Source organism: Tremella mesenterica, assembly GCF_000271645.1.
Source record: "Tremella mesenterica DSM 1558 unplaced genomic scaffold TREMEscaffold_1, whole genome shotgun sequence".
Classification (NCBI taxonomy): domain Eukaryota; kingdom Fungi; phylum Basidiomycota; class Tremellomycetes; order Tremellales; family Tremellaceae; genus Tremella; species Tremella mesenterica.
This window is the reverse complement of record NW_006711225.1, coordinates 2,078,121-2,100,005: the sequence shown is the minus strand read 5'-3', so window position 1 is coordinate 2,100,005 and position 21,885 is coordinate 2,078,121. Positions and strand designations below refer to the sequence as shown.

Here is a 21,885-nt window from a genome sequence, read left to right as displayed (position 1 = left end):
ATGGAATAAAGCGAGCCATGTTGGTCAGTCGATCGACTATTACTAGAATTGTGTCGAACCCGGTCAATTTTGGTAGAGGTCCCACCATGTCCATGGAGATGTCTGTCCACAGGAGTGTGGGAACTGGCAAAGAGACTAGATGTCCTTATGGCTGATGTCGATGAGTCTTATGTCGATTGCAGACCTCACATCCTTTTACGTATTTTGCAATATAATCATCCAAATGTGGCCAGTAATAGTCCTCTTTGACCATGGTGATAGTCTTGTCTCTTTGTTACGACTCGAACCTGGCAGGCCTTTGGGCCAGCGACGAGTAGACGGCGGAAGTCGTAATCGGCGAGCTCGGGTTGTGCGGAGGCGAAGTTGCACAACCACTAGACTTGTGTGGTCGAAGATTGAGATATTGAGATCGGAGGGATCAAGGTGTGATGTCAAAGATCGAAGAATGTGCTCGAAGATTGAAGGGATGTGGTCGAAAGGACGATGCGACCGAAGGTATGCTCGAAGGATCCCAAAGTGTCGGCGAGCGAAGCGAAGTAGACCGAAGATGTATGTCAAGACTATGTAAGGCCTATGGAAGTAACTTTGTAACTTTTGTAACTTATGATAGATTGATCCTTGAAGAGGATCAAGACAAAATGTGCTCCTTATATTTCCTTCATTTGGTCCCCCGGTGTAGCGCCACCTCTCCGGGCGGCGTCATCCTGACGCCAGCCTGAATGGTCCCGTCCCATGCTGATCCGTGCTGACCCAGCCTGATCCGTAGTGGCGCCAGCCTGACCCAAGGTGGTGTCAGTCTGACCCAGGGTGACCCGTACTGACCCATGCTGACCCATAGTGGCGTCAGGTTCCTCCAGTATGGTGCGGGCTGCCTCGTAGTGGTGCAACCATGGCTCGTACTGTACCACAGTGGTGCGGGGTGGTGCGGGGTGATGTCAGGGTGACGACGGTGACACCAGGGTGGTGAAGTATGAAGGATGTAGCGAGTTGTGGATTGATAGGTTGAAGAGATGTTGTAAGGTGTTGTAGGTGTTACGAGCCTGTCGAAGTAGGCGATGATGGCGAATAGGTTGTAGAGTGACAGGGTCGTAACACTCTTCCTGGGTGTCCTACTAATATCGGATCGTGTCTTGCTTTCATTACCTCTAATCTAGCTTGTCCCTCTGGTATGACTACCCTGTTTTTGTACAGGAGTAATCCGCTTTGTGTCCATGATACTACTGGTGTCTCGGTGCTAATCTGTGTCCTCTGTGTGTCCTGTGTGCTATGTATCTGAGTCATTTGCATTCCTAGTCGTCGTATGTTTGCTATGTCTTCTGAGTCTTTCAGTCCGTTTTTGATGAGTCCAAATAGTGAGTCTTCCCGGATTGCTCCTCTTACTATGTGTCTTGGTTCTTTGTGTTCTGAGTCCATTGAATTCGATCCAATTTGTTTGTCTGTTGGTAGCAATTGTAGCCAGTTACCTTTGTTTAGGTCTGAGTCCTTGCTACTCCCTCTTCCTGGGTGATAATCCCCTCTTCTAGTTAGAGCATCTGCTCCCCCATTTTTGCTACCTGGTCGATAGGTGATCTCTATGTTGAAGTCTCCTAATATCTCCAACCACCTCATTTGCCTTCGATTCAGTTGTCGCTTGCTTTGGAAGTACTCTAGGTTCTTGTGATCCGTAATGACCTTGATTACATCACTACTGTTTGCTGAATAGGGTCTCCATGCTACCAAGCAGTCCACGATGGCTAGTAATTCATTCTCTCCCACCGTATAGTTTAATTCGCACGGTGTCATTGCTCGAGACCAATAAGCAACCGGGTGGAGTTCCGTGGTACCCTTTATCGCTGGGTGAGGGAATCTTTGAGACACTATCGCACCTATTGCGCAGTCAGATCCATCAGTTTCGATCCATGTCGGTCGGGTTCTGTCAAAATGTCGAAGTACCGGCGCTGTGGTGAATGTTTTCTTTAAGTCGTTGAAAGCTTTTTGGCACTCCTCTGTCCAGTTCCAAGCCTGATCCTTCCTGGTTAGCCGGGTAAGAGGACCCACAATATGTGAGAACCTTTTGATGAACCGTCGGTAGAAATTGGCAAATCCTAAAAAAACCTGAGTATCTCGGACTGTCATGGGCTCTCCCCACTCTAGAATGGCCTTCACCTTTCCTTGATCCATTTCGATTCGTTCGTGTCCGATAACATACCCCAAGAACTTCACCTCATTGCAACTCCATTCACACTTCCTCGGACTGACAACCAAGTCGTTTTCAAGTAGTCGATCTAATACCTTCTGGACGATTATCTGATGGTTTTCGATCGTGTCCGAGTATACCGTGATGTCGTCTATGTAAACTACCACTCCTTCATCTAACAGGTCGTGAAACATGTCTTGCAGGAAGTTTTGGAAGGTGGCCGGAGCGTTGCACAACCCATCTCTTAGGACTGTGCTTTCAAAACTACCATATCTTGTTCGTAAAGCAGCTTTATGTTCATCTCCTTCCTTTATTCTGACTAGTTGATAGGCCCCTTTCAGATCGAGTTTGGTAAACACCCTTCCCAATTGAAGTCGATCGAGTAATGTCGAGATAAGCGGCATTCGGTACGAGTCCTTGGCTGTTACCTTGTTAAGTGCTCGGTAATCTGTTACCACTCGATAGGGAATAACTCCCTTTTTGGGGACCAGGAAGACTGGAGACCCATAAGGCAATTTACTTCTTCGCAAGTGTCCGCTGGCTAACCCGTCATTGATCCACTGCTTTAGGAAAGCATCCCCATGTTCGTCTAGCTGGTATATTGGGCCGGGCTTCAGTTCTGCCCCTGGTGTCAACTCAATCTCGTGATCACATTCTCTTCTTGGTGGTAGTCTTCTTGCTCTCTCCACCTTGAATAATTCTAGGTACTGGTGCCATTGTGTCGGTATGACTCATCGTAGTTCCTCCTCGCTCATTTCATCTTCCCCTTTCTCCAGTGCCGTTCCTCTAGTCTTGGGTACTTCCAACCAGTATCACGTCCAATTCCGTCAAATTCGATCAGTCCTTGTCCGCAATCAATCCTTGCCCTAAACTGTCTCAAGAAATCTAATCCTACTAGTACTTCAGGTCCTTCGTAGGCCATAACATTTAGTCGAGTTGCAATCCTGAGTCCTTTTCCCAAATCTATTTCAGCTTCTACATATTCGGTTACTGACGTCGCGGTAGTTCCATCCAGGAATCTGATCTTTCGTGGTGCTTGATATTGTTTCTTTGGGAATAGATGGTATAATGGGCAGGCCGGCTGCACATACCTTCCTGTAGCACCAGTATCGATTAACATTCCAATCTGTAGGGTATCTTTTTTTGTTTGTATTTATATATATCTTATGGCCAAGTCATTACTGAGATCTATTGGTATTTGAATTTTCTGCGATTCCGTTAGATCCTGGCCGCAAGTGGTCGCATCACTTAGGCCAGGTAGTCGTTTCCCTCTTCTTCAAAGGTCACCACCATTCCTCGAACTAATGGCCCTTTAGATCCAGTTGGGATCGAGTTTGATCCACTAGGAATTGGTGAGCCATACGGGTTTGGAGATCCTCTAACATTGTTCCTTGTGTTTCCTCCATTTGGACAGTTGCTGGCATAGTGTTCTGGGCTTCTACATTTGAGACATCGTCGGTTCTCCCTTCTCCAGTTCATTTCGTTTTCACTGAGCCGTCCTCCATCTTCTGTCCAAGTGACCGGGGGATCATTTGGTAGTCCAAAGTTCATCATCCCTGGTTTTCCACCTGGCAATGTTTGTTAACTGATAATTAGATGATAATACAGAGGGGAAAAAGAGCATGCATCAATTCTACATGTCTCTATACTTATCACATTCCACTCACACGCACAAAACCAGAGACGATCGAATAAAGTTCAGAGGATAAGTTGAACGAAGAAATATTTGACGGAAGGGGTAATTATCTGACGGCGGTTCGGCTGTCCTGGCCAGATTCTATCGGCTAACACTCCCCCACGGGACAATGCACGACTCTGCAGTAGTCCCGGACGATTTATCGATGGCGACGGCGAGGTTTGTGATGATGTAGAAGGTAGTAATGATGAAATATTGAGTGTTATGTGTGTGGTAGTAGTGGTAGGTGAAATCGTGAAATGAATTTCTGTGGGGCCCCCTGCGGGGCCCCCTGCGGGGCTCCGCTCTGACACGTGGCTACCATTCACCGCTACCAACGACTGACTCTTCTCTATCTTTCCTTTTACTTCATCACTTTTACCTCCAATTAACGGTATATCCACCTTTTGTCTTTCTCCACTTTTATCACTCATTTCTGACTCTCTGAACTTCCCTCTATCCTGTCTGCTTCTTAAAACTTCAGGTTTGCTAGTAGGAACCCGAGAATCGATGAATTTCCTTCGTGGTCCTGGCTGACGATATCTCATAGATTCGCCACTCACCGAAAATCTTTTATTTTTATAAGAATTATCATTATGTCTCGTCGTGGGTTTCTCCTGGTTGGTCTCTGGAGGGAATCGGAGAGAAAAGGTACATTGTTTATTGATTCTGTCATTATCTAGACTGATTTCTCGATTTCTCTCCAATGATAATTTTTTATCTTCAGATGTTGCTGGCCACCTTGGCCTACGCTCGGTTTCTCTTGGCGGCGGCCTCTCGTGGAGGCCAAGGGGCTTCGTCCCCTTTGTTCGATCTCCTCCACGATATGGAGGCTTGGGAAGGGGCGGTGAGGGATGTCCTAGACCACGAAATGAGTGGTCGTGATGAGGAGAGGGGAAATATGTAGTTTTCTCTTTCTTTTCCCCATGTAGTCGTCCTTCTCTTCTCTTCTGTCCCTTCTCCTTCATCTCTCTAACGACTCTAGGTTCTACCGGTGGTTTCTGACCTATCTTCGAATTACTCACATTCTTAGGTACACTTGAAAATTTTACATTTTGGCTCACGAGAACTTTTCCTTCAGTGGTATCTTTTCCTTCGGTGGGTTTCTCTGAAGTTCCTTCCACCCACACTTCTCCTTCTGGTACTACTTCTCTCTCTGGTACCACTTCGTTCTCTGTACCACCTGACAGATCTCCTAGGTCCTCGAAGTCAGAATAATCGTAATCGATGATTTCATCATCATCTAATGTCACGTATACTGAACCAATGTTTTTCTTCTTCGGTGGTTCTACACGTATCGCTGACATATTCACCGAATGTACTGGTCCACCTAAAGCTTTCGTAAGTACATCTGCTCTCTGATAGACAGTGCTGACGTATGCTAGTTCAATAACTTTATTACTGACTAGATCTCAAAGAGCATGATGTCAAATATCGATATGTTTTGTCCTCTGGTGAGTACCAGGTTTTCTCGCCAGTGATATCGATCCTTGGTTATCGCAGTTTAATATAGTAGGATTTCGCTGATCGTAGCCTATCTCCCTCAGTAATCCTCTCAACCACTGAGCCTCCTTCGCTGCTTCAGCCATCGCGATGTATTCTGCTTCGACTGTCGACGACGATACCGTAGCTTGTCTTTTTGAACTCCAGGTTATTGGTGAGTTGTTCATCATGAATATCCAACCTGTAGTTGATCGTCGTGTGTCTTTACAGCCTGCCCAATCGGCATCAACCCATCCTGCTAGATCGCTAGCCTCGCCACCGAGACGAATACCATGTTAACGAGTGGACCGAAGGTAGGTAATTACCATTATTCCCTCTTCCCACACTTTCTTCGTCGGTCTGGTTAAATACCTAGCAAGGTATGAGGCTGCATATGATATATCGGGTCGAGTACATGTGGCTAACCACTGTAGACATCCTATCAGTTCTTGAAATGGTTGAATTTCACTTTCCACCTCCGACATCGAAGGATTTTTCGCAGTAAGAGGTAACAGCGTTTTTCGGTCTGGATGTAAGTCGTTTTCTGGAAACTTCTGAACTATCTTATCGATATATGCTGGTTGGTTTAACCATATTGTCTTTTCTTCTCTGTTCCTTGTTACCTTCATACCTAAGATAGTACTTATCTCCCCCAGGTCGGTTATTATCCATCTTTTACCTAGCCCATCGAAAATTTCCTTTGCTTCTTCCTTCGATTTTGTGGCTAATACTAGATCATCGACATAGGCTAGCAGTATTGCTGCTCCCTTTCCTTCGATTTTCCCTTCTGGTCTGTAGTAAAGACCCCAATCTGATTCGATTCTTGAAAATCCTAGGTGAGATAATCCTTCCCCGAGTTCAATCCACCACGTCCTACCAGATTGCTTTAAACCGTAAAGAGACTTGACTAACTTCAAGGTATTACATCCAGGTCTTGGTATTATCCCCTTGGGATACTTCATGTAAATTTCTACATCGAGTTTACCGTTTAAATATGCCTCTTCGACATCGGCCTGACAAATTTTGAGATCTTCGGTGGCCGCTATAGTCAAGAGTATTCGTAACGACCCCGATCTACCGACAGGTGCGAATGTCTCTTCGTAGTCGACACCTGGTACCTGTGAGAATCCTTGAGCTACTAGTCTGGATTTATACTTTAGTAAGTTTCCTTCTGAATCTGTCTTCACTTTGAATACCCATTTACATCCAATGGCTTTACGACCCGGTGGAAGTACCGTTTCCACCCATGTTTCTTTAGATTCGATGTTAGATATCTCTTTCTCCATGGATTCTAGCCACTTCTCACCATCTGGACCGTTTACTGCTTCTTCAGGAGAGATAGGATCAATGAGAGAAGTATCACTTTCGATACCTGCGATAGAGGCGAGTGAGACTAACTTATTAGGCTTGCGACCAAAATCTAGGAACGAGTCTGTTAGGCCTGCAAAACGGTGGGGGGGTCGAATAACTCGTCCGTGACGTGTCGTCAGGATCCCCTCATCCCCGTCATCATTTCTTCCTTCCTCATCATTTCTCTCATTTTCGACGATATCGTTCTCATAGATCCAATTTCCTCCCCAAATGCCCTGTCCTCGTCGTCTTTCAGTAGGTTGTGGGCCTGTATTAGGTGAGTTGTCTCTGTCGACATCATTTCCTTGTTCATTATCGATATTTTCCTGTTTGCCACTTTCTGAGCGGTCGTCAGGGAAAATTTCTTCGTTGACGACGGGGTCTAGGTCCACTTCGATGGCGTCAAGAGGGGTTTGGATGACATCTGGCGACTCTCTAGTAGCCACCATTTGTCCTGTCGAGCGACGAACGTCTCGTGAGTGTTCGATTCGTCCCGATCCGTCCATTCTAACGATCCAACCGCTCACACCCTCATCTTGACCTAGTATAATGGCTGATGAACCCCTCTGTCATGGATTAGCAGACAGGCTTAGTAGATGATGTCATGGTGACATCATGCTTCGGAATTGTTCACCGTAGATCTCAGTGACATCATACTTAGGCGTGAATCTCACCTAATAAAAGTGTAGACTTCACCGAGCAGAAATGTAAGGATTTGAAGATGTCGTTGGAAATCTCATTGGGAAATCATTCGTGCTGATGTCTATATAAGCCGGCCATATTTTGTAGTTTCCCCATCAATGGATCTCTTTTCCTCTTGTTCTAATATTACTGACTTTTACGGTTAGAACAGGAAATTCGTCACTCAGTTGGTTTTAACCCAACACTCTCAGTCCCCTCAGTATCTAAGGTAAGGCGAGCCAGAGACTAACCCCTTCAGTACTCAAGGCAGTCCTTTGCTACCGCAGTCTACCCGCAGGCGTGACAGTATCCATTGATCACCATCACTTAGTCCTTGCTCGCTATCCAAGGTCAAGTCAACATCATCCAAGGTCAACTCAAGGTCAACTCAAGGTCAACTCAAGGTCAACTCAAGGTCAACTCAAGGTCAACTCAAGGTCATATATCAAGGTCATATCAAGGTTATATCAAGGTTATATCAAGGTCATTTCAAGGTTATCTCAAGGTCATTTCAAGACATCACCCTATTTCGTTTGCCACCCAACTCAAGTGACCTAAAGTCAAGCAAAGGGTAACAACCCACAACCATAGCAAGGCTCAACCAATACAAACTCCGTCAGGATATTCACACAGGTCTAAGAACTCTTCTCTTTATCTTCACCAATACACAAAACAAAATAGAATAAATAAATACTAATAATACAAACAACAATAAAACAAATAAATATCAAAACAAATACAAGACCTAAGGGAACTACAAAACATTGAAAAATATTTGCTGACACATAGAACTTTCCAACATGTCTGAACACAACAACAACACTCACCTCACTGCTGAACAAGCATTCCAAGCCCAACAGGACATGATCATCCAACTTCAGACTCAGATCAATGCCTTACAAGCATCTACCAACACTCGACCTGAGCACATCAAGGAACCAAAGATTTCTTCTCCACCCTCATTCAGTGGCAAGAAGGATCAAACTTTGGAGTTCCTTGCCAAGTGTAACATGGTCTTCACTGTCCAACCTCGTACCTACTCTACTGATATCAGCAGAATTGCTTTTGCTACCAACTTGCTCAAGGATGAAGCATACAGATGGGTACTCCCATACCTCGACATGGACATCAATGATCAACCCTCATGGTTGCATGTGTGGAATGATTTTCAGATTGAATTCAAGAAATACTTTGGTGATACCAATCTTGCAGAAACCTCCCGCTTCAAGCTGCGCAACCTCCGTCAAACTGGTTCAGCTAGTATCTATGCTACAGAATTCCAGCGTCATGCTGCATATGTCCACTGGAATGATGAAACCAAGAAACAAAACTTCTTTGATGGACTCAAGGATGATGTGAAGGATCGACTTCTTGCTCCAAGCAAATTTGCAGATTATAACACCCTAGTAACTTCCGCTATTGAATATGATGATCTGCTTTACCAGCGTCGCCGCACCAACAACAACCCTCGTACTTCATCAATCAATCAGCGCTTCAACACCAACCTGCACACTAACACATTTTCCACCAACAATCCAAGGACCATGTCACAAAGCGTGTGACAAGTCGAGCGAATGTCGGGGAAGGGTATTTAACCAGCGATCGGCGGTAGGGTTAACCGCCGATTAATAGGCCTTTTCGTCGCAGTGGTTAAGATCACTGTTCCGTTGGGCACTGTTATATCGTGCATATGCTGGTCAGTATGTCTCCTGACAGATTAATCGGCGGTTACGGGTAGGGTCCTGGGTTCGACTCCCGGACGGCGCCGGGGGTAATTCAGCCCCTACTTGGAAAACCTCCCTCTCGGAGTAAGTTTTCGGTCTATCGTACCCTTCCCAAGTGTGGGGGCCCAAAGCGGGGTCCCCTTGTCGGGGCCCCAACGCGGGGGCCCAAGAGGGTGCATAATGTCACAAAGCGTGTGACAAGTCGAGCGAATGTCGGGGAAGGGTATTTAACCAGCGATCGGCGGTAGGGTTAACCGCCGATTAATAGGCCTTTTCGTCGCAGTGGTTAAGATCACTGTTCCGTTGGGCACTGTTATATCGTGCATATGCTGGTCAGTATGTCTCGTGACAGACCACAACTCTTCCCAAGTCCAACAACACTTTTGTCCCTCGTGCTACAACCACAACTTATACTCCAACTCCTATGGAGATTGATGCAACTCAAGCACATCAAACTTATGGTCCTATCTCCCAAGCAGAGCGTCAACACCGTATGAAGAATAACCTCTGTAACTATTGTGGGAAACCTGGACACAAAGCTTTCGAATGCCGTGCTGCTCAACGTCGTCGTGAAAATAAAGCTCAAGTCAATGCAATCACCGCAACTATTGACACGGAGTCAAAAAACTTCCAACCCCAGGCTTAGGCATGCCCCCACCTCTGGGGCTCTCTACAGGGCACAACACAGTATCAATAAATCAACTATGGATCACGGCTACAACGCTATTACCTATGACACTTTCACCAGCTACACCCAAGGACCACCTCTGTCTTCCCATCACTCTCATGTTTGGGAACTCTCGTTACAACACTATGGCTATGATAGATTCTGGAGCAACAGCCAGTTTTATCAACTCAACCTTCCTCAATACCACAACTATCCCAAGGCTACCCAAGGACACACCTCTTGAAGTTTCAGTTATTGATGGACGACCTATAAACTCTGGCGCCATCACACATCACTCAGCACCCATTCAAATGTGCCTTCCCAGTCATGAGGAAACAATCTCCCTTGACATCACTTCACTTGGCACCTATCCCGTTATCTTGGGACTCCCATGGCTCTCTCGACACAACCCAAGCATTGATTGGTCCCATCAGACTATCAAGTTCAATTCCCCGTACTGCCTGGAGCAGTGCAGCAGGCCTGATGAACCTGTGGGAAGAGATTCTGCTCTTCAGTACCCTCGTAACTCAAGGAACATCTCGAGCTCAGGTAACTTGCCCAGCAAAAATGCTGCAAGTACGCCATCAACCAACAAAGGAAACATCGATCAAGGAGATATCAATCAAGGAGATATCAATCAAGGAGATATCAATCAAGGAAATATCAATCAAGGAAACAGCAACAACATTGCTAACTCAAGGAAAACAACCAAGGTCAACACACTACTCTCGTCTCCCTTCTCACCTCAGGCTCCTGTCAAGATATCCCTTGTCAGTGCAGCAGCTTTCCGCTCTGCCATTAAGAATGCAGAAATTTATGGAATCACAACCTCAAGTCAAGTCTCAAGTCTCATTGATCCTCAACCAGCAGAGGATGATGATGATGACACACCCACAGACATTCAGAAACTTAAGGAAATCATCCCCGCAGACTTCCATTCTCATTTGGAAGTATTCAGTAAATCCAAATCTGACAAGCTCCCAGAACATGGACCATATGATCATGCCATAACACTTGAAGGCAATGCACAGCCTAAGTTTGGCCCAATCTATAGTCTATCTGAAGTAGAGTTAAAGGCTTTGGATGAATATCTCAAGGAAAATCTCAAGAAAGGATTTATCAGACCAAGCTCAAGCCCAGCTGGATCACCCATACTCTTTGTCAAGAAACCAGATAAAACACTCCGCCTATGTGTGGACTACCGACAACTCAACAGTATCACTCGCAAAAATCGCTATCCACTCCCGTTAATTCAAGAATCCCTCGATCGACTCAAAGGTGCTTCATGGTTCAGCAAGATTGACTTGCGTGCTGCCTACAATCAAGTCCGCATTGCCAAAGGCGATGAATGGAAGACAGCATTCCGCACTCGTTATGGACACTATGAATATCTTGTGATGCCCTTTGGTCTCACAAATGCCCCCGCCTCTTTCCAGAACCTCATCAATGATGTTCTCAGAGACTTTCTAGATAACTTTGTCATTGTCTATTTGGATGACATTCTCGTATTCAGTAATACAAAGGAAGAACATATCACCCACGTCAAGAAAGTCTTGGAGCGACTCCAACAACATCAACTATGGGCAAAGGCAGAAAAGTGTACCTTCTTCAAACATGAGGTTGACTTCCTAGGATACCTTGTCTCAGACAAAGGAATCAGAATGGACCCTCATAAAGTAGAAGCAGTCACAAACTGGCCACCCCCCAAAACAGTGCATGATGTTCAAGTCTTCCTTGGCTTTGCCAACTTCTATCGTCGTTTCATCAAGGCATACTCCAAGGTCACAGCACCCCTGACTCAACTCCTTCGCAAGGAAGTCAAGTTTGAATGGGGTGACACTCAACAAAATGCTTTTGACACTTTGAAAAAATCATTTACCTCAGCACCTATACTTCAACACTACCAACCAAGTAAACCTATTGTTGTGGAGACAGACGCATCTGACTTTGCCATTGCAGGTGTTCTCTCCCACTCAGACAACAACAGACTCCATCCCATTGCTTTTTACTCCCGGAAACTTCAACCTGCGGAACTCAACTATGAAATTTATGATAAAGAAATGCTTGCTATTGTAGAAGCATTCAAACATTGGAGACCATATCTTGAAGGAACTAAGGAAATCACAGTTTTCACAGATCATAAAAATTTAGAATATTTCACAACATCCAAGGTACTCAACCGCCGACAAGCACGGTGGGCAGAATTATTAGCAAATTTTGACTTCAAAATACATTATCGACCTGGAACCAAGATGGGCAAACCAGATGCCCTGACCAGGAGGTCAGATCTTCAAGGGGGGAGTAGAGCTGCAGACGCACCTCCACACACACTACTCAAACCAGGACAATTTGTCATTGGTGCTCTCATTCCTCCAGACACCCCCAACACACCACCACATTCAGATATGTTTGCTAGGATAAAGCAACTACAGCCTGAGGATCCCATCCTTCAAGAGCTTTTGCCTTATCTGCAATCTCCCGCTACTCCTGTACCTCAAGGACTTCAAGGAAAGCTCAAGGATTTCAGTATAAAGGACAACATTATACATTACAACAATAAAATTTATGTCCCAAACAATAATGAAGTCAAGATGGATCTTCTTCAGCAAACACATAATTCTCCTACCTCTGGACACTATGGTCAACACAAAACATATCAACTTCTCTCCCGTCACTATTACTTCCCTGGCATACAACAGTTCACCAACACATATGTGAATGGCTGTCATACATGTGCAAGGAACAAAGTCCCTCGTCATAAACCCTATGGACCACTGCAACCACTACCTATTCCATTACAACCATGGCAATCCATTTCCATGGATGCTATTGTCAAACTCCCATTATCAAATAACAATGACTCCATCATGGTTTTTGTTGATCGCTTCACTAAACAAGCCCACTTTGTCCCATTCAAAGAAGATGGTTTTGATGCGCCCAACTTGGCTACCATGTTCAGACAACACATTTGGAGACTTCATGGAATACCCAAGGATATTGTATCAGATCGTGGATCAGTCTTCAACTCTCAGTTTTGGCGTGCTTTTGTCAAAGGACTAGGAATTACTCCAAACTTTTCTACAGCTTTCCATCCTCAATCAGATGGTCAGACAGAAAGAGTCAATCAAGTCTTAGAACATTACCTCAGATCATTCTGTGACTATGATCAAGCAAATTGGTCATCTTTTCTAGACTTAGCAGAGTATAGCTACAACAACTCAGTTCACACATCAACAAAGCTTACCCCATTTCAAGCAAATTATGGTTACCACCCACATGATCCAACATCTCCTCCACCATCCTCACTCTCTGTTCCCGCAGCAAAAGATCACCTCCAAACTTTGCAAGACTTGCAACAAACCTTAGCTAATAACATCAAGTTAGCTCAAGAAAATTACACAAGATACTTCAACAAGAAAGTCAAGGACATCAACAATAAAGACCAACCACTATTCAAGATAGGTGATGAAGTCTTCCTCAATAGAAAGAATATTCAAACACTACGTCCGTCACTAAAACTTGATCAGAAGATGCTTGGCCCATTCAAGATCATTGAAGCCACATCCTCTCCTCTTGCTTTCAAGCTAGACCTACCACCAACTATGAACATACACCCCGTATTTCATGTCAACCTTCTTGAACCTATGCGCAAAGGACACCCTCAACAACCGCAAGATCCTCCACCACGCATAGAAGTCAATGGTCAGGAAGAGTACATTGTCAACCGTATCCTAGACTCACGCATTGGTCCTGACAATGGTTATGACTACCTTGTCAATTGGAAAGACTTTTCCATTGCTCACAACTCCTGGGAACCCTGGGAAAACGTCTATCACACCACAGCTTACAAAACATTCCACCGACAACATTCTAAGGACCCACAACACCAATTTCCGCCAGTAAAGGCACATCGTCAAAACCAACAAGTATTGACTCAAGGTAAGACTAAAAGAGCTGAACATAGATCAACAAGGCTCAGAGGACTTCGCCCTTAGAGGGGGAGCTCCTGTCATGGATTAGCAGACAGGCTTAGTAGATGATGTCATGGTGACATCATGCTTCGGAATTGTTCACCGTAGATCTCAGTGACATCATACTTAGGCGTGAATCTCACCTAATAAAAGTGTAGACTTCACCGAGCAGAAATGTAAGGATTTGAAGATGTCGTTGGAAATCTCATTGGGAAATCATTCGTGCTGATGTCTATATAAGCCGGCCATATTTTGTAGTTTCCCCATCAATGGATCTCTTTTCCTCTTGTTCTAATATTACTGACTTTTACGGTTAGAACAGGAAATTCGTCACTCAGTTGGTTTTAACCCAACACTCTCAGTCCCCTCAGTATCTAAGGTAAGGCGAGCCAGAGACTAACCCCTTCAGTACTCAAGGCAGTCCTTTGCTACCGCAGTCTACCCGCAGGCGTGACAGAAGGAGTAGTTCGTTCCATTGGAGGAGCAAACTATGAGTAGCAGATCCAATATGAGAACTTTTCTTCGATAAGTTCCGGGTTAAAAGACGAATTTGGTTAAGGAAACAACAAATGATGACCCCTTGTACGTCCATCATGTCTGCGGCACGAAGAGCCACCACGGTCATAGCTGCTAACCGTTTCTCTGTTTTCAAATTGTCCAAGGTGAGAACTTCGACTAGCTCCTTGAGGTCCGCGATGATCTCCTCCGGTGTGAGGGAGGAACGCCCTCGGACGACGACGACGATGACAAAGATGGCGTGGGTGACGGGCGAGGAGGTGAGGGAGGAGCAGGAACAACAAAAGCCCCGGGAACATTTGGCGATGGGGAGCGAAGGTCGACGACAGGAGGAGCGCAAGGAGGACAAGGACCATGAGGAGGGGGGGAAGGAGACAACTCCCATAGGGGAGCACCAGGGCGAGCGGCACGGAAGGAGACCGAGGGAGGAAGAGGAGGAGGAAGACCGGGAAGTTCGTCTGACGACGAAGGAGATTCTGTCGCGAACACCGAACGACGAGCAGCGGGCGGCGGGCGAGCGACGGGCAAAGAACGAGAAGTTGTCGAGACCTTCCTCTGCTTAGCAGGGGAAGGGGGAAGGAAGGAGCAGACGCCAGAGGTGGACGATGCACATCGTGTACCACGGTTGGTACCACAGGGACGAACACAGGGGAAGTTTGGGTGACGAGATTGTTTGTCACTGGGAGTTAGGATCTGTAACGCTTTTCTGAGAAAATTGAATTGCTGTCACAAGACCAACTAACCAGCATTGGGACGATATAACAGTGCCCTTCAGAGACAGTGGTCTAAACCACTGCGCTAAAAGGCCGATTAACCGGCGGTTACTGCAAACCGCCGGTCGCTGGTTAAATACCCAACCCATCCTATCATAATCACTATCAAACTGTCTTGTCACTTCGTGACAATTGCTCACCGGCAGCGTTCACACTCCTCACCCTTGGGAGCCAGCTCCCACCTTCCAGGTTGGGCCGCGAGGAGGACCAAGAGACTGGCCAAAGTTCTTACCGTTTTCGAGCGAGGAACAGGCGAGGAAGAGGGGGCTTCAACCCGTACCCGTTTGCGAGCGGGGGTGGGCGAGGACAAAGCGGACAAAGAGGAAGAGGACACCGATATTGGTGAAGAATTTTGTCGATGTCTCTTCCTAGGAGACCGAAGGATGGAAGATTTTCTTGTTAAACTCGCCTCTTTCGAGGGAGTTTTTCTCTTGGCCGGGGTCGAGGACGGACCGGCGACGGGAGCGGGAGGCGCGGAAGACGAGGAAGACGCCGACAGCGAAGCGAGAGCAGCCGAGAGAGAAGAGAGGCGAAGGCCAGCCGAGCTGGCAAGGCGGCGGACGAAGGAGGAAGGGGGAGCAGGAGGGGGAGACTGAACCCGGGACACTAACATCAGCCATGACACAAAAGTTCTCGATGAAATTCTCAGGCAATTCGAACTCACTGCTTCGAGTCCTTCGGGCAACGTTGGAAGGAGGAGATTTGACGAGTTTTTGAGGTGTAGACGGGGCCATGGTGGGTATTTAAAGATAAATTTAGTGGGAGAGTTGGTTGAGATGTAAGAAGAGAATTTTAAAATTGAAGAAGTTAGGGGGGAATGTAACGGTACTGGAAACACGATGACTAGGTTGCAGGTTGGGTCGAACTCGATGGAGGTCTCGTAGAGATCTATGTGTCTCTGGTGCTATGTGATGGATCGTGTCTCCTCTGCAATCGATGTAGCCAAAGAATGATATTGAAGAATCAGCAAAGTTGGTACTTTGCTGATTGCACTATATACTATCTACAACAGTCCGCGTCCTCCTCTCAGTCCTACTGTAAGCGTCTATGTACATACTTGGACAGGTTGAAAACCGCTTTTGAGCAAACCCAGTGGGGAAATCTCGAAAAGGGAAAACCCGTCCCTACCTACTGCAGCACTGCCTCCGACTCCCGCTGTTCTCTTTCCTTATCCGTCGAACTCGATGGATTTCTCTCGATTCGTTGTTACTCCGTAACAGGGAAGTTCGTCAACTTACCGAGTATAAGGGGAAATCCGTTGCTGTTGACAACAGATAAGGGCGTTCCCGTCGTCAATGTTGTGTTTCATGGAGACCGGGATACCACAAAGATCCCTGGATACGAGAGAAAATTTTCAGGCTAAGGAGTTTCGTACTTACATTGGTGGATACTACGCTCACGAACAGATTATTGCTCCTCATTCCCCATACATGAAATTCTTCTGTCATTGTCATATCTTTGTAACGGTACTGGAAACACGATGACTAGGTCGCAGGTTGGGTCGAACTCGATGGAAGTCTTGTGGAAATCTATGTGTCTCTGGTGCCATGTGATGGATTGTGTCTCCTCTGCAATCGATGTAGCCAAAGAATGATATTGAAGAATCAGCAAAGTTGGTACTTTGCTGATTGCACTATATACTATGTACAAGAGTCCGTGTCCTCCTCTCAGTCCTACTGCAAGCGTCTATGTACATACTCGGACAGGTGAAAAACCGCTTTTGAGCAAACCCAGTGGGGAAATCTCGAAAAGGGAAAACCCGTCCCTACCTACTGCAGCACTGCCTCCAACTCTCGCCGTTCTCTTTCCTAATCCGTCGAACTCGATGGAGTTCTCTCGATTCGTTGTTACTCCGTAACAATCTTCTTGTTACATACGGATTTCCCCCACGATTTTTCAATATCAAGGAGGCAAGTTACGATGTTCGGTACATGGCAATCTTGTTGTGAGGACTGTGGCGTAGCCAAAGGAGGTTTCAGATGTTCCTGGTCATTACGGGAATTACATTATCAGGAAGTTGGCTTTCAGGAGAAGAGTGAGACCCGAACTTCATGCTGAGTTGTTTTGTTCTTTTCGGCGTTGATGTCCGCTCACGAGGACGTTCACGCTCAAGGAGGGGGCGACTGTCACGTGGTACCACGTGACATCATCTTTTCCCATCAACGAGGTTCCTTTGGACATCAGTTCGCCATCAACGATCCAGTTCTCATGAACTTCACCACCCACAAGGGTAATAGGAGGCTAGCTTCGTTGAGGACGAAGTTAGTCATGTAGGAAGTTAGGGAGGTACGAAGTTAGAGAGATACGAGGTTAGGGAGGTACGAAGTTAGGGAGGTACAAAGTTAGGGAGGTATGAAGTTAGGGAGGCACGCGTGAGGTACGAAGCTCGGGACTTCGGGTTGAACGAAGTTCTGCGTTGAAGAAGTTAGGGAAGGACGAAGTACTTAAGGGCCGAAGTTCACAGAGATCTTTGACAATCTCTGGTTGTTGTCTTAGTGATAGAAGTCAGTAAAGTACGAAGTTATTACACCCAGAAGTTATTGTCACCTGTTTCATATTTCGAACAACAAGGTTTTCAAAGGTCAGAGCCCACCAAGTTATTGTCCGTCGGTCCTAGGAAGTTGACGAAGAAACCACCCCGTGACATGAAGTCCAAGAAACGTTGTCGCTCCCCTTCCGCCCACGACGAAGTAACTCCTCCTTCGGCAAAACGGGTTAAAGAGACACCTTGGTCCTCTACAGGACTGGCGGGATTGTCTCCCTCCACTCCCCACGAGCCAGGGAGTGCTTGCAAGGCATCGTTGCGAGAGCAGGAGAGGTTATGGCAGTTGTTCTCCAATGAGAGGGAACGATGGGAGGTTGCCAGCATAGATGAGTCGTGTGATAGGTGTCGGTAGGTTCCTTCCATAGGGGTTCATACATCTGCTGATCAATAGCCGTGAAATTATCACATACGGGAGAACGAAATGGCCGTGTTTACGACCGGTCAAACCTCATAATTGCGGCTCCCGTTGTGCTTCTTGCACGTCTGGGCCCTGCTCGTTCTGTCCCCCCAACACCGCTCGGGGCATCCCTCCTAGATCTTCTGCTCCTCCCGGGCCCTCGTACACTCCGTCCACCGCTGTCCGTCGCCGTCTCCCCACAGTGTAAGACGGGGACTATCCTTTGCGCTCCCCTTCGGCGAACTTCTCCTCTCCCGGCCCTACTTTGCCGTCACCCGCCGCGCGTCCCCCGCCTACCTTTCCTGCGGCTGGGCCGTCTCGTCTCCCTGCCACTCCTTCGGCAGGTTCCGTCTCGTCATACTCCTCGTCGTGCTTCTTCCGCCGCCCTTCGGCCTTCTACTCTTGCAGCTGGCCCATCTCGTCTCTCAGTTGTCCCGTCGGCCGCTTCGGCCGCTTCGTCTCGTCCTACTCCCGTCTCAACACAAGAGGACTCTCCTCTATCACTCCCCCCCGCCCTTGGGACCCGAAGCCGTCAACCATCTGTCCCTCCTGCCACTGGGCTCTCAACTCCTGCCCCTCCTGTACAAACTCCTCCTTCGAAGTCTCCAAAAGGGAAAGGAAAGAAGAAAGCCGTCCAATTCAAACCGGCAGTGGTGGACAATGAAAGTACTCAGCTACCAGGGGAAATCCCTCCTTCCCTCAACCACCCCACCATCGCTATCGACCCTCGGATATAAGAGGAGGAGAAACAACTGGCTACCTTCCGTTCCGTCATTATTGGTTTGACCACGCAATTACAAGCCAATAGACGAGATACGGGGAAGCTCGATGAATATTGCGTGAAGGTGGTTTCTGTGATGAATACTCTCTCTCAGACAATGGCTACCCTTGTGAACTCCTCCGATATAAGGGCCAACAGTGAGGACAGAGTTAGCTAGAGTCTCCCGAGAGCTCACAACGGACATGAACGACTTTTACCGCAACCTCTTCAATTCTCCCTTCCTCCTGAATCCCACCAAGTATATTCTCCCCCCCACACTGGACTGGTTAAAACTATCTCAACCAGCTCGTCTTAGTTCTCGGGATGCTGCTTTCCTCGATATCCTGACTCTTCCCGTGGACTGTCTCAGAGCACTTTGTCAGTTGTGGAAGTTACCCAGTCTTAGTCTCGCTCGTGATCCTGCTCTCCACACCGCTCACATCCTGGCCTTTAACACGGCATGGAAGGAGATGGGTCCCTGTTCGTTCTGTTGGTCAGCCTTAATCGTAGCCAGTTCTTCCCTTAATGCATTCTGTTCTTTTTGTTGCATCATCATAATGGCTAATAGTTGTGACAGCTGCTACAATAATTCATTCAGCGGGTCTGGGGCAGGGGTGTTAGGAGTGAAATCATGTGAAATGGTACTTCTCAAAGAACTTGTTGGTATTTCTGCCTCTGGGCCCAGCCCTTGTTCCAAATCCTCATCTCCAGGTATCATTTTCCGCGAGTTTCCTCTGGTAAGCATGCAATCCTTTCCACTTCGATCCAAGGCGCGTAAGGCTGATTCTTCAACTTGTAAAGGTGCTGGAAACACGATGACTAAGTCGCAGGTTGGGTCGAACTCGATGGAACTCTTGTAGCAGTCTAGGGGTCTCTGGTGCTAGTGAATCGTGTCTCCTCTGCAGTCGATGTAGCCAAAGAATGATATTGAAGAATCAGCAAAGTTGGTACTTTGCTGATTGTACTATATACTATCTACAGGGATCCGTGTCCTCCTCTCAGTCCTACTGCAAGCGTCTATGTACATACTCGGACAGGTAAAAAAACCCTTTTGAGCAAACCCAGTGGGGAAATCTCGAAAAGGGAAAACCCATCCCTACCTAATGCAGCACTGCCTCCAACTCCCGTTCTTATCCATCCTAATCCGTCAAACTCAATGGAGTTCTCTCCATTCGTTGTTACTCTGTAACACAGAACTAGATATCCCTTCATTTGGATAATCATCCTCAACTTCCTCAACTGGTCCTGTCAATGTAGACATGTCCCCTTGGGCTAACAAGTATCTTCCGAGCATCAGAGTATGCTCGGACGGCCTCTGCGCACGAGGATTATTCCACATCGGTGCGAAAAATTGGACCTTGACAACCTGGTTCATACTTGATTCTCCGTCTGTCGGGCTCGCAATGATAGAAAACTCGATAAATCCCGTATATCCAGTGCCTTCTTCCTCCACATAACTGGAGATTTCAGACATAGAATGAGATTGATCAAAAGACTTGGTCGAGAATGCGCCAGCAAGTGTGAGGCCAAGGCGTGTCCGCTTGTAGCGGGATTGACGTACTTGAATTGATAATCCTTGGGAGTTTCCGTCCTGATTATTCCTGCCTGTCATTACTTTTTTCTTTATGAAGGCATTGAGCGCTCACAATGCACTGGTGATGGACTTGTATATCACATCAGAAAGGTATTTCCGACTAGGTTTCTTTGCATGGTAATTCTCAGATAAAGTTGTGCTTCTTGTCTGATCCCCTGTACCGGGAAATACCAGAGTGGGTGATATGGAGCCACTCCCACATGATTGGGCCTGTTGATCAGTCTCTGCATGTTCTGAGTTGGTGGTGTGACTAACAGACACTTGCATTATCTGTTCGGCTCAGAAGAAGGTGAGAAAAGGAGGGTAATGGAGCAAAGACTTACCATAAAAGTCTGTATGACAATACCTTGCTTTTCCGCCTCTGCCAATGCACCTAACCCTGTTTCCCAGTCTTTGATATCTTGGGCCACATAAGGTTCACAAACACGAGTATCAAAGGTGGCTACAATTCCCGTCTTATTCCTTAGTACCCATTGACGCCGGTCAATCACGAATGACTCAGATAATGCTTTAGAAATATTGTTGAAATCAGTACCATAGACCAAAGGCTTGAAATCCTTTCCACCTGGCCATGCCAAATCTGTTTGGACTTCAAGAAGGGATAGATCTTTATCCCGTAGCGCTCCCGTGTATGAACCGGGTCTGTGTCGTCAATTGAAGTCATATATGAACATAGTATTCACCCATGAAGAGATTTATGTGCCTTGAAAAGCGGCCACAAGCCATCTTCAGGTATGCTACAGGCCATGTTATTGGGGTATCGCGGGTCATGAACAAACAATTCGGTGACGCTTCGAGGAAGACTATCAGATGTACCTAGGAGTTCGATCGAGGTGCAAATTCCTCTCTTCGGAACTTCCTTCCTACCAAACAAGGCAACAGTCATCCGTTCATCGCTCCCATGGCCAGTCCGCATCTGTCTGTCAACATCAGGGCTTCATGTGCGTGTCAGTCACTGACCCTGATCAGAGTGGGTAGACCGTGCCCATTTCGAGCAGATGAGGCGGACCAGTGCAAAGCGTTTACAGCGGAGCTTAATACACTTGCTTGGTGTGTGTCTTCATAGGATGAAGAAGAATCACCATCTGAGTTTTCTTCCCTCATGGTTCTCTCAGTGTGCTTTGAGTTGTCCATGATGATAAGTGTTGATGAGATCAGATGCAGTACACACAATCATATATACCTAGAGTCAGCTGAGATCAACCTGAATCACTTGAAAGGATAGTATATGCAACAGGTGTCAATGATTGACATGTAAGAAGGCAAAAGGGATAGGGGTCTCTGTTAGAAGGCATGGGTTAAGATGACCTTTCAGGTGACAAAACGTGCGTCAGCAGGGTGAGTGACATGCTACAGTAGATGTCATTCACTCCTTTGTTTGTGTCACACGCCTTCACTCATCTTTCATCATCAACATCTTAGGATATCGACTTGTGAAGCGGGTACCCGAATTGATGTGTCCTCGTGATCAAGATAACCGATTGTATTCATAACGATGTATGCACCAAAGTGGAAGGCTTTCAAGCAAGTGGATTACCTTGTGCGCGCAAGGTGGAGGGAGATAGAGATATAAT

The 21,885-nt window shown here is 46.7% G+C and overlaps 3 protein-coding genes across 3 annotated transcripts; 2 read left to right on the top strand and 1 right to left on the bottom strand.

The window, feature by feature from the left end:
• Positions 1-14,319: 14,319 nt before the first annotated feature.
• On the top strand, positions 14,320-15,611 carry TREMEDRAFT_58630 (uncharacterized protein; the record flags this gene model as incomplete). The annotated part of the gene is made up of 3 exons (XM_007001281.1): positions 14,320-14,483; positions 14,630-14,870; positions 15,162-15,611. The coding sequence occupies 3 exons, from the start codon at positions 14,320-14,322 to the stop codon at positions 15,609-15,611; spliced, it is 855 nt and encodes a 284-aa protein (XP_007001343.1).
• A 1,324-nt stretch (positions 15,612-16,935) lies between these two features.
• On the top strand, positions 16,936-18,694 carry TREMEDRAFT_58629 (uncharacterized protein; the record flags this gene model as incomplete). Its single annotated transcript, XM_007001280.1, has 4 exons — positions 16,936-17,050; positions 17,075-17,276; positions 17,525-17,904; positions 17,952-18,694. 4 exons carry the CDS (start codon positions 16,936-16,938, stop codon positions 18,692-18,694), a joined length of 1,440 nt encoding a protein of 479 aa, XP_007001342.1.
• A 321-nt stretch (positions 18,695-19,015) lies between these two features.
• On the bottom strand, positions 19,016-21,445 carry TREMEDRAFT_58628 (uncharacterized protein; the record flags this gene model as incomplete). The annotated part of the gene is made up of 9 exons (XM_007001279.1): positions 19,016-19,078; positions 19,158-19,204; positions 19,375-19,597; positions 19,747-19,856; positions 19,900-20,318; positions 20,364-20,521; positions 20,635-20,953; positions 20,995-21,227; positions 21,272-21,445. 9 exons carry the CDS (start codon positions 21,443-21,445, stop codon positions 19,016-19,018), a joined length of 1,746 nt encoding a protein of 581 aa, XP_007001341.1.
• Between the last annotated feature and the right edge of the window lie 440 nt (positions 21,446-21,885).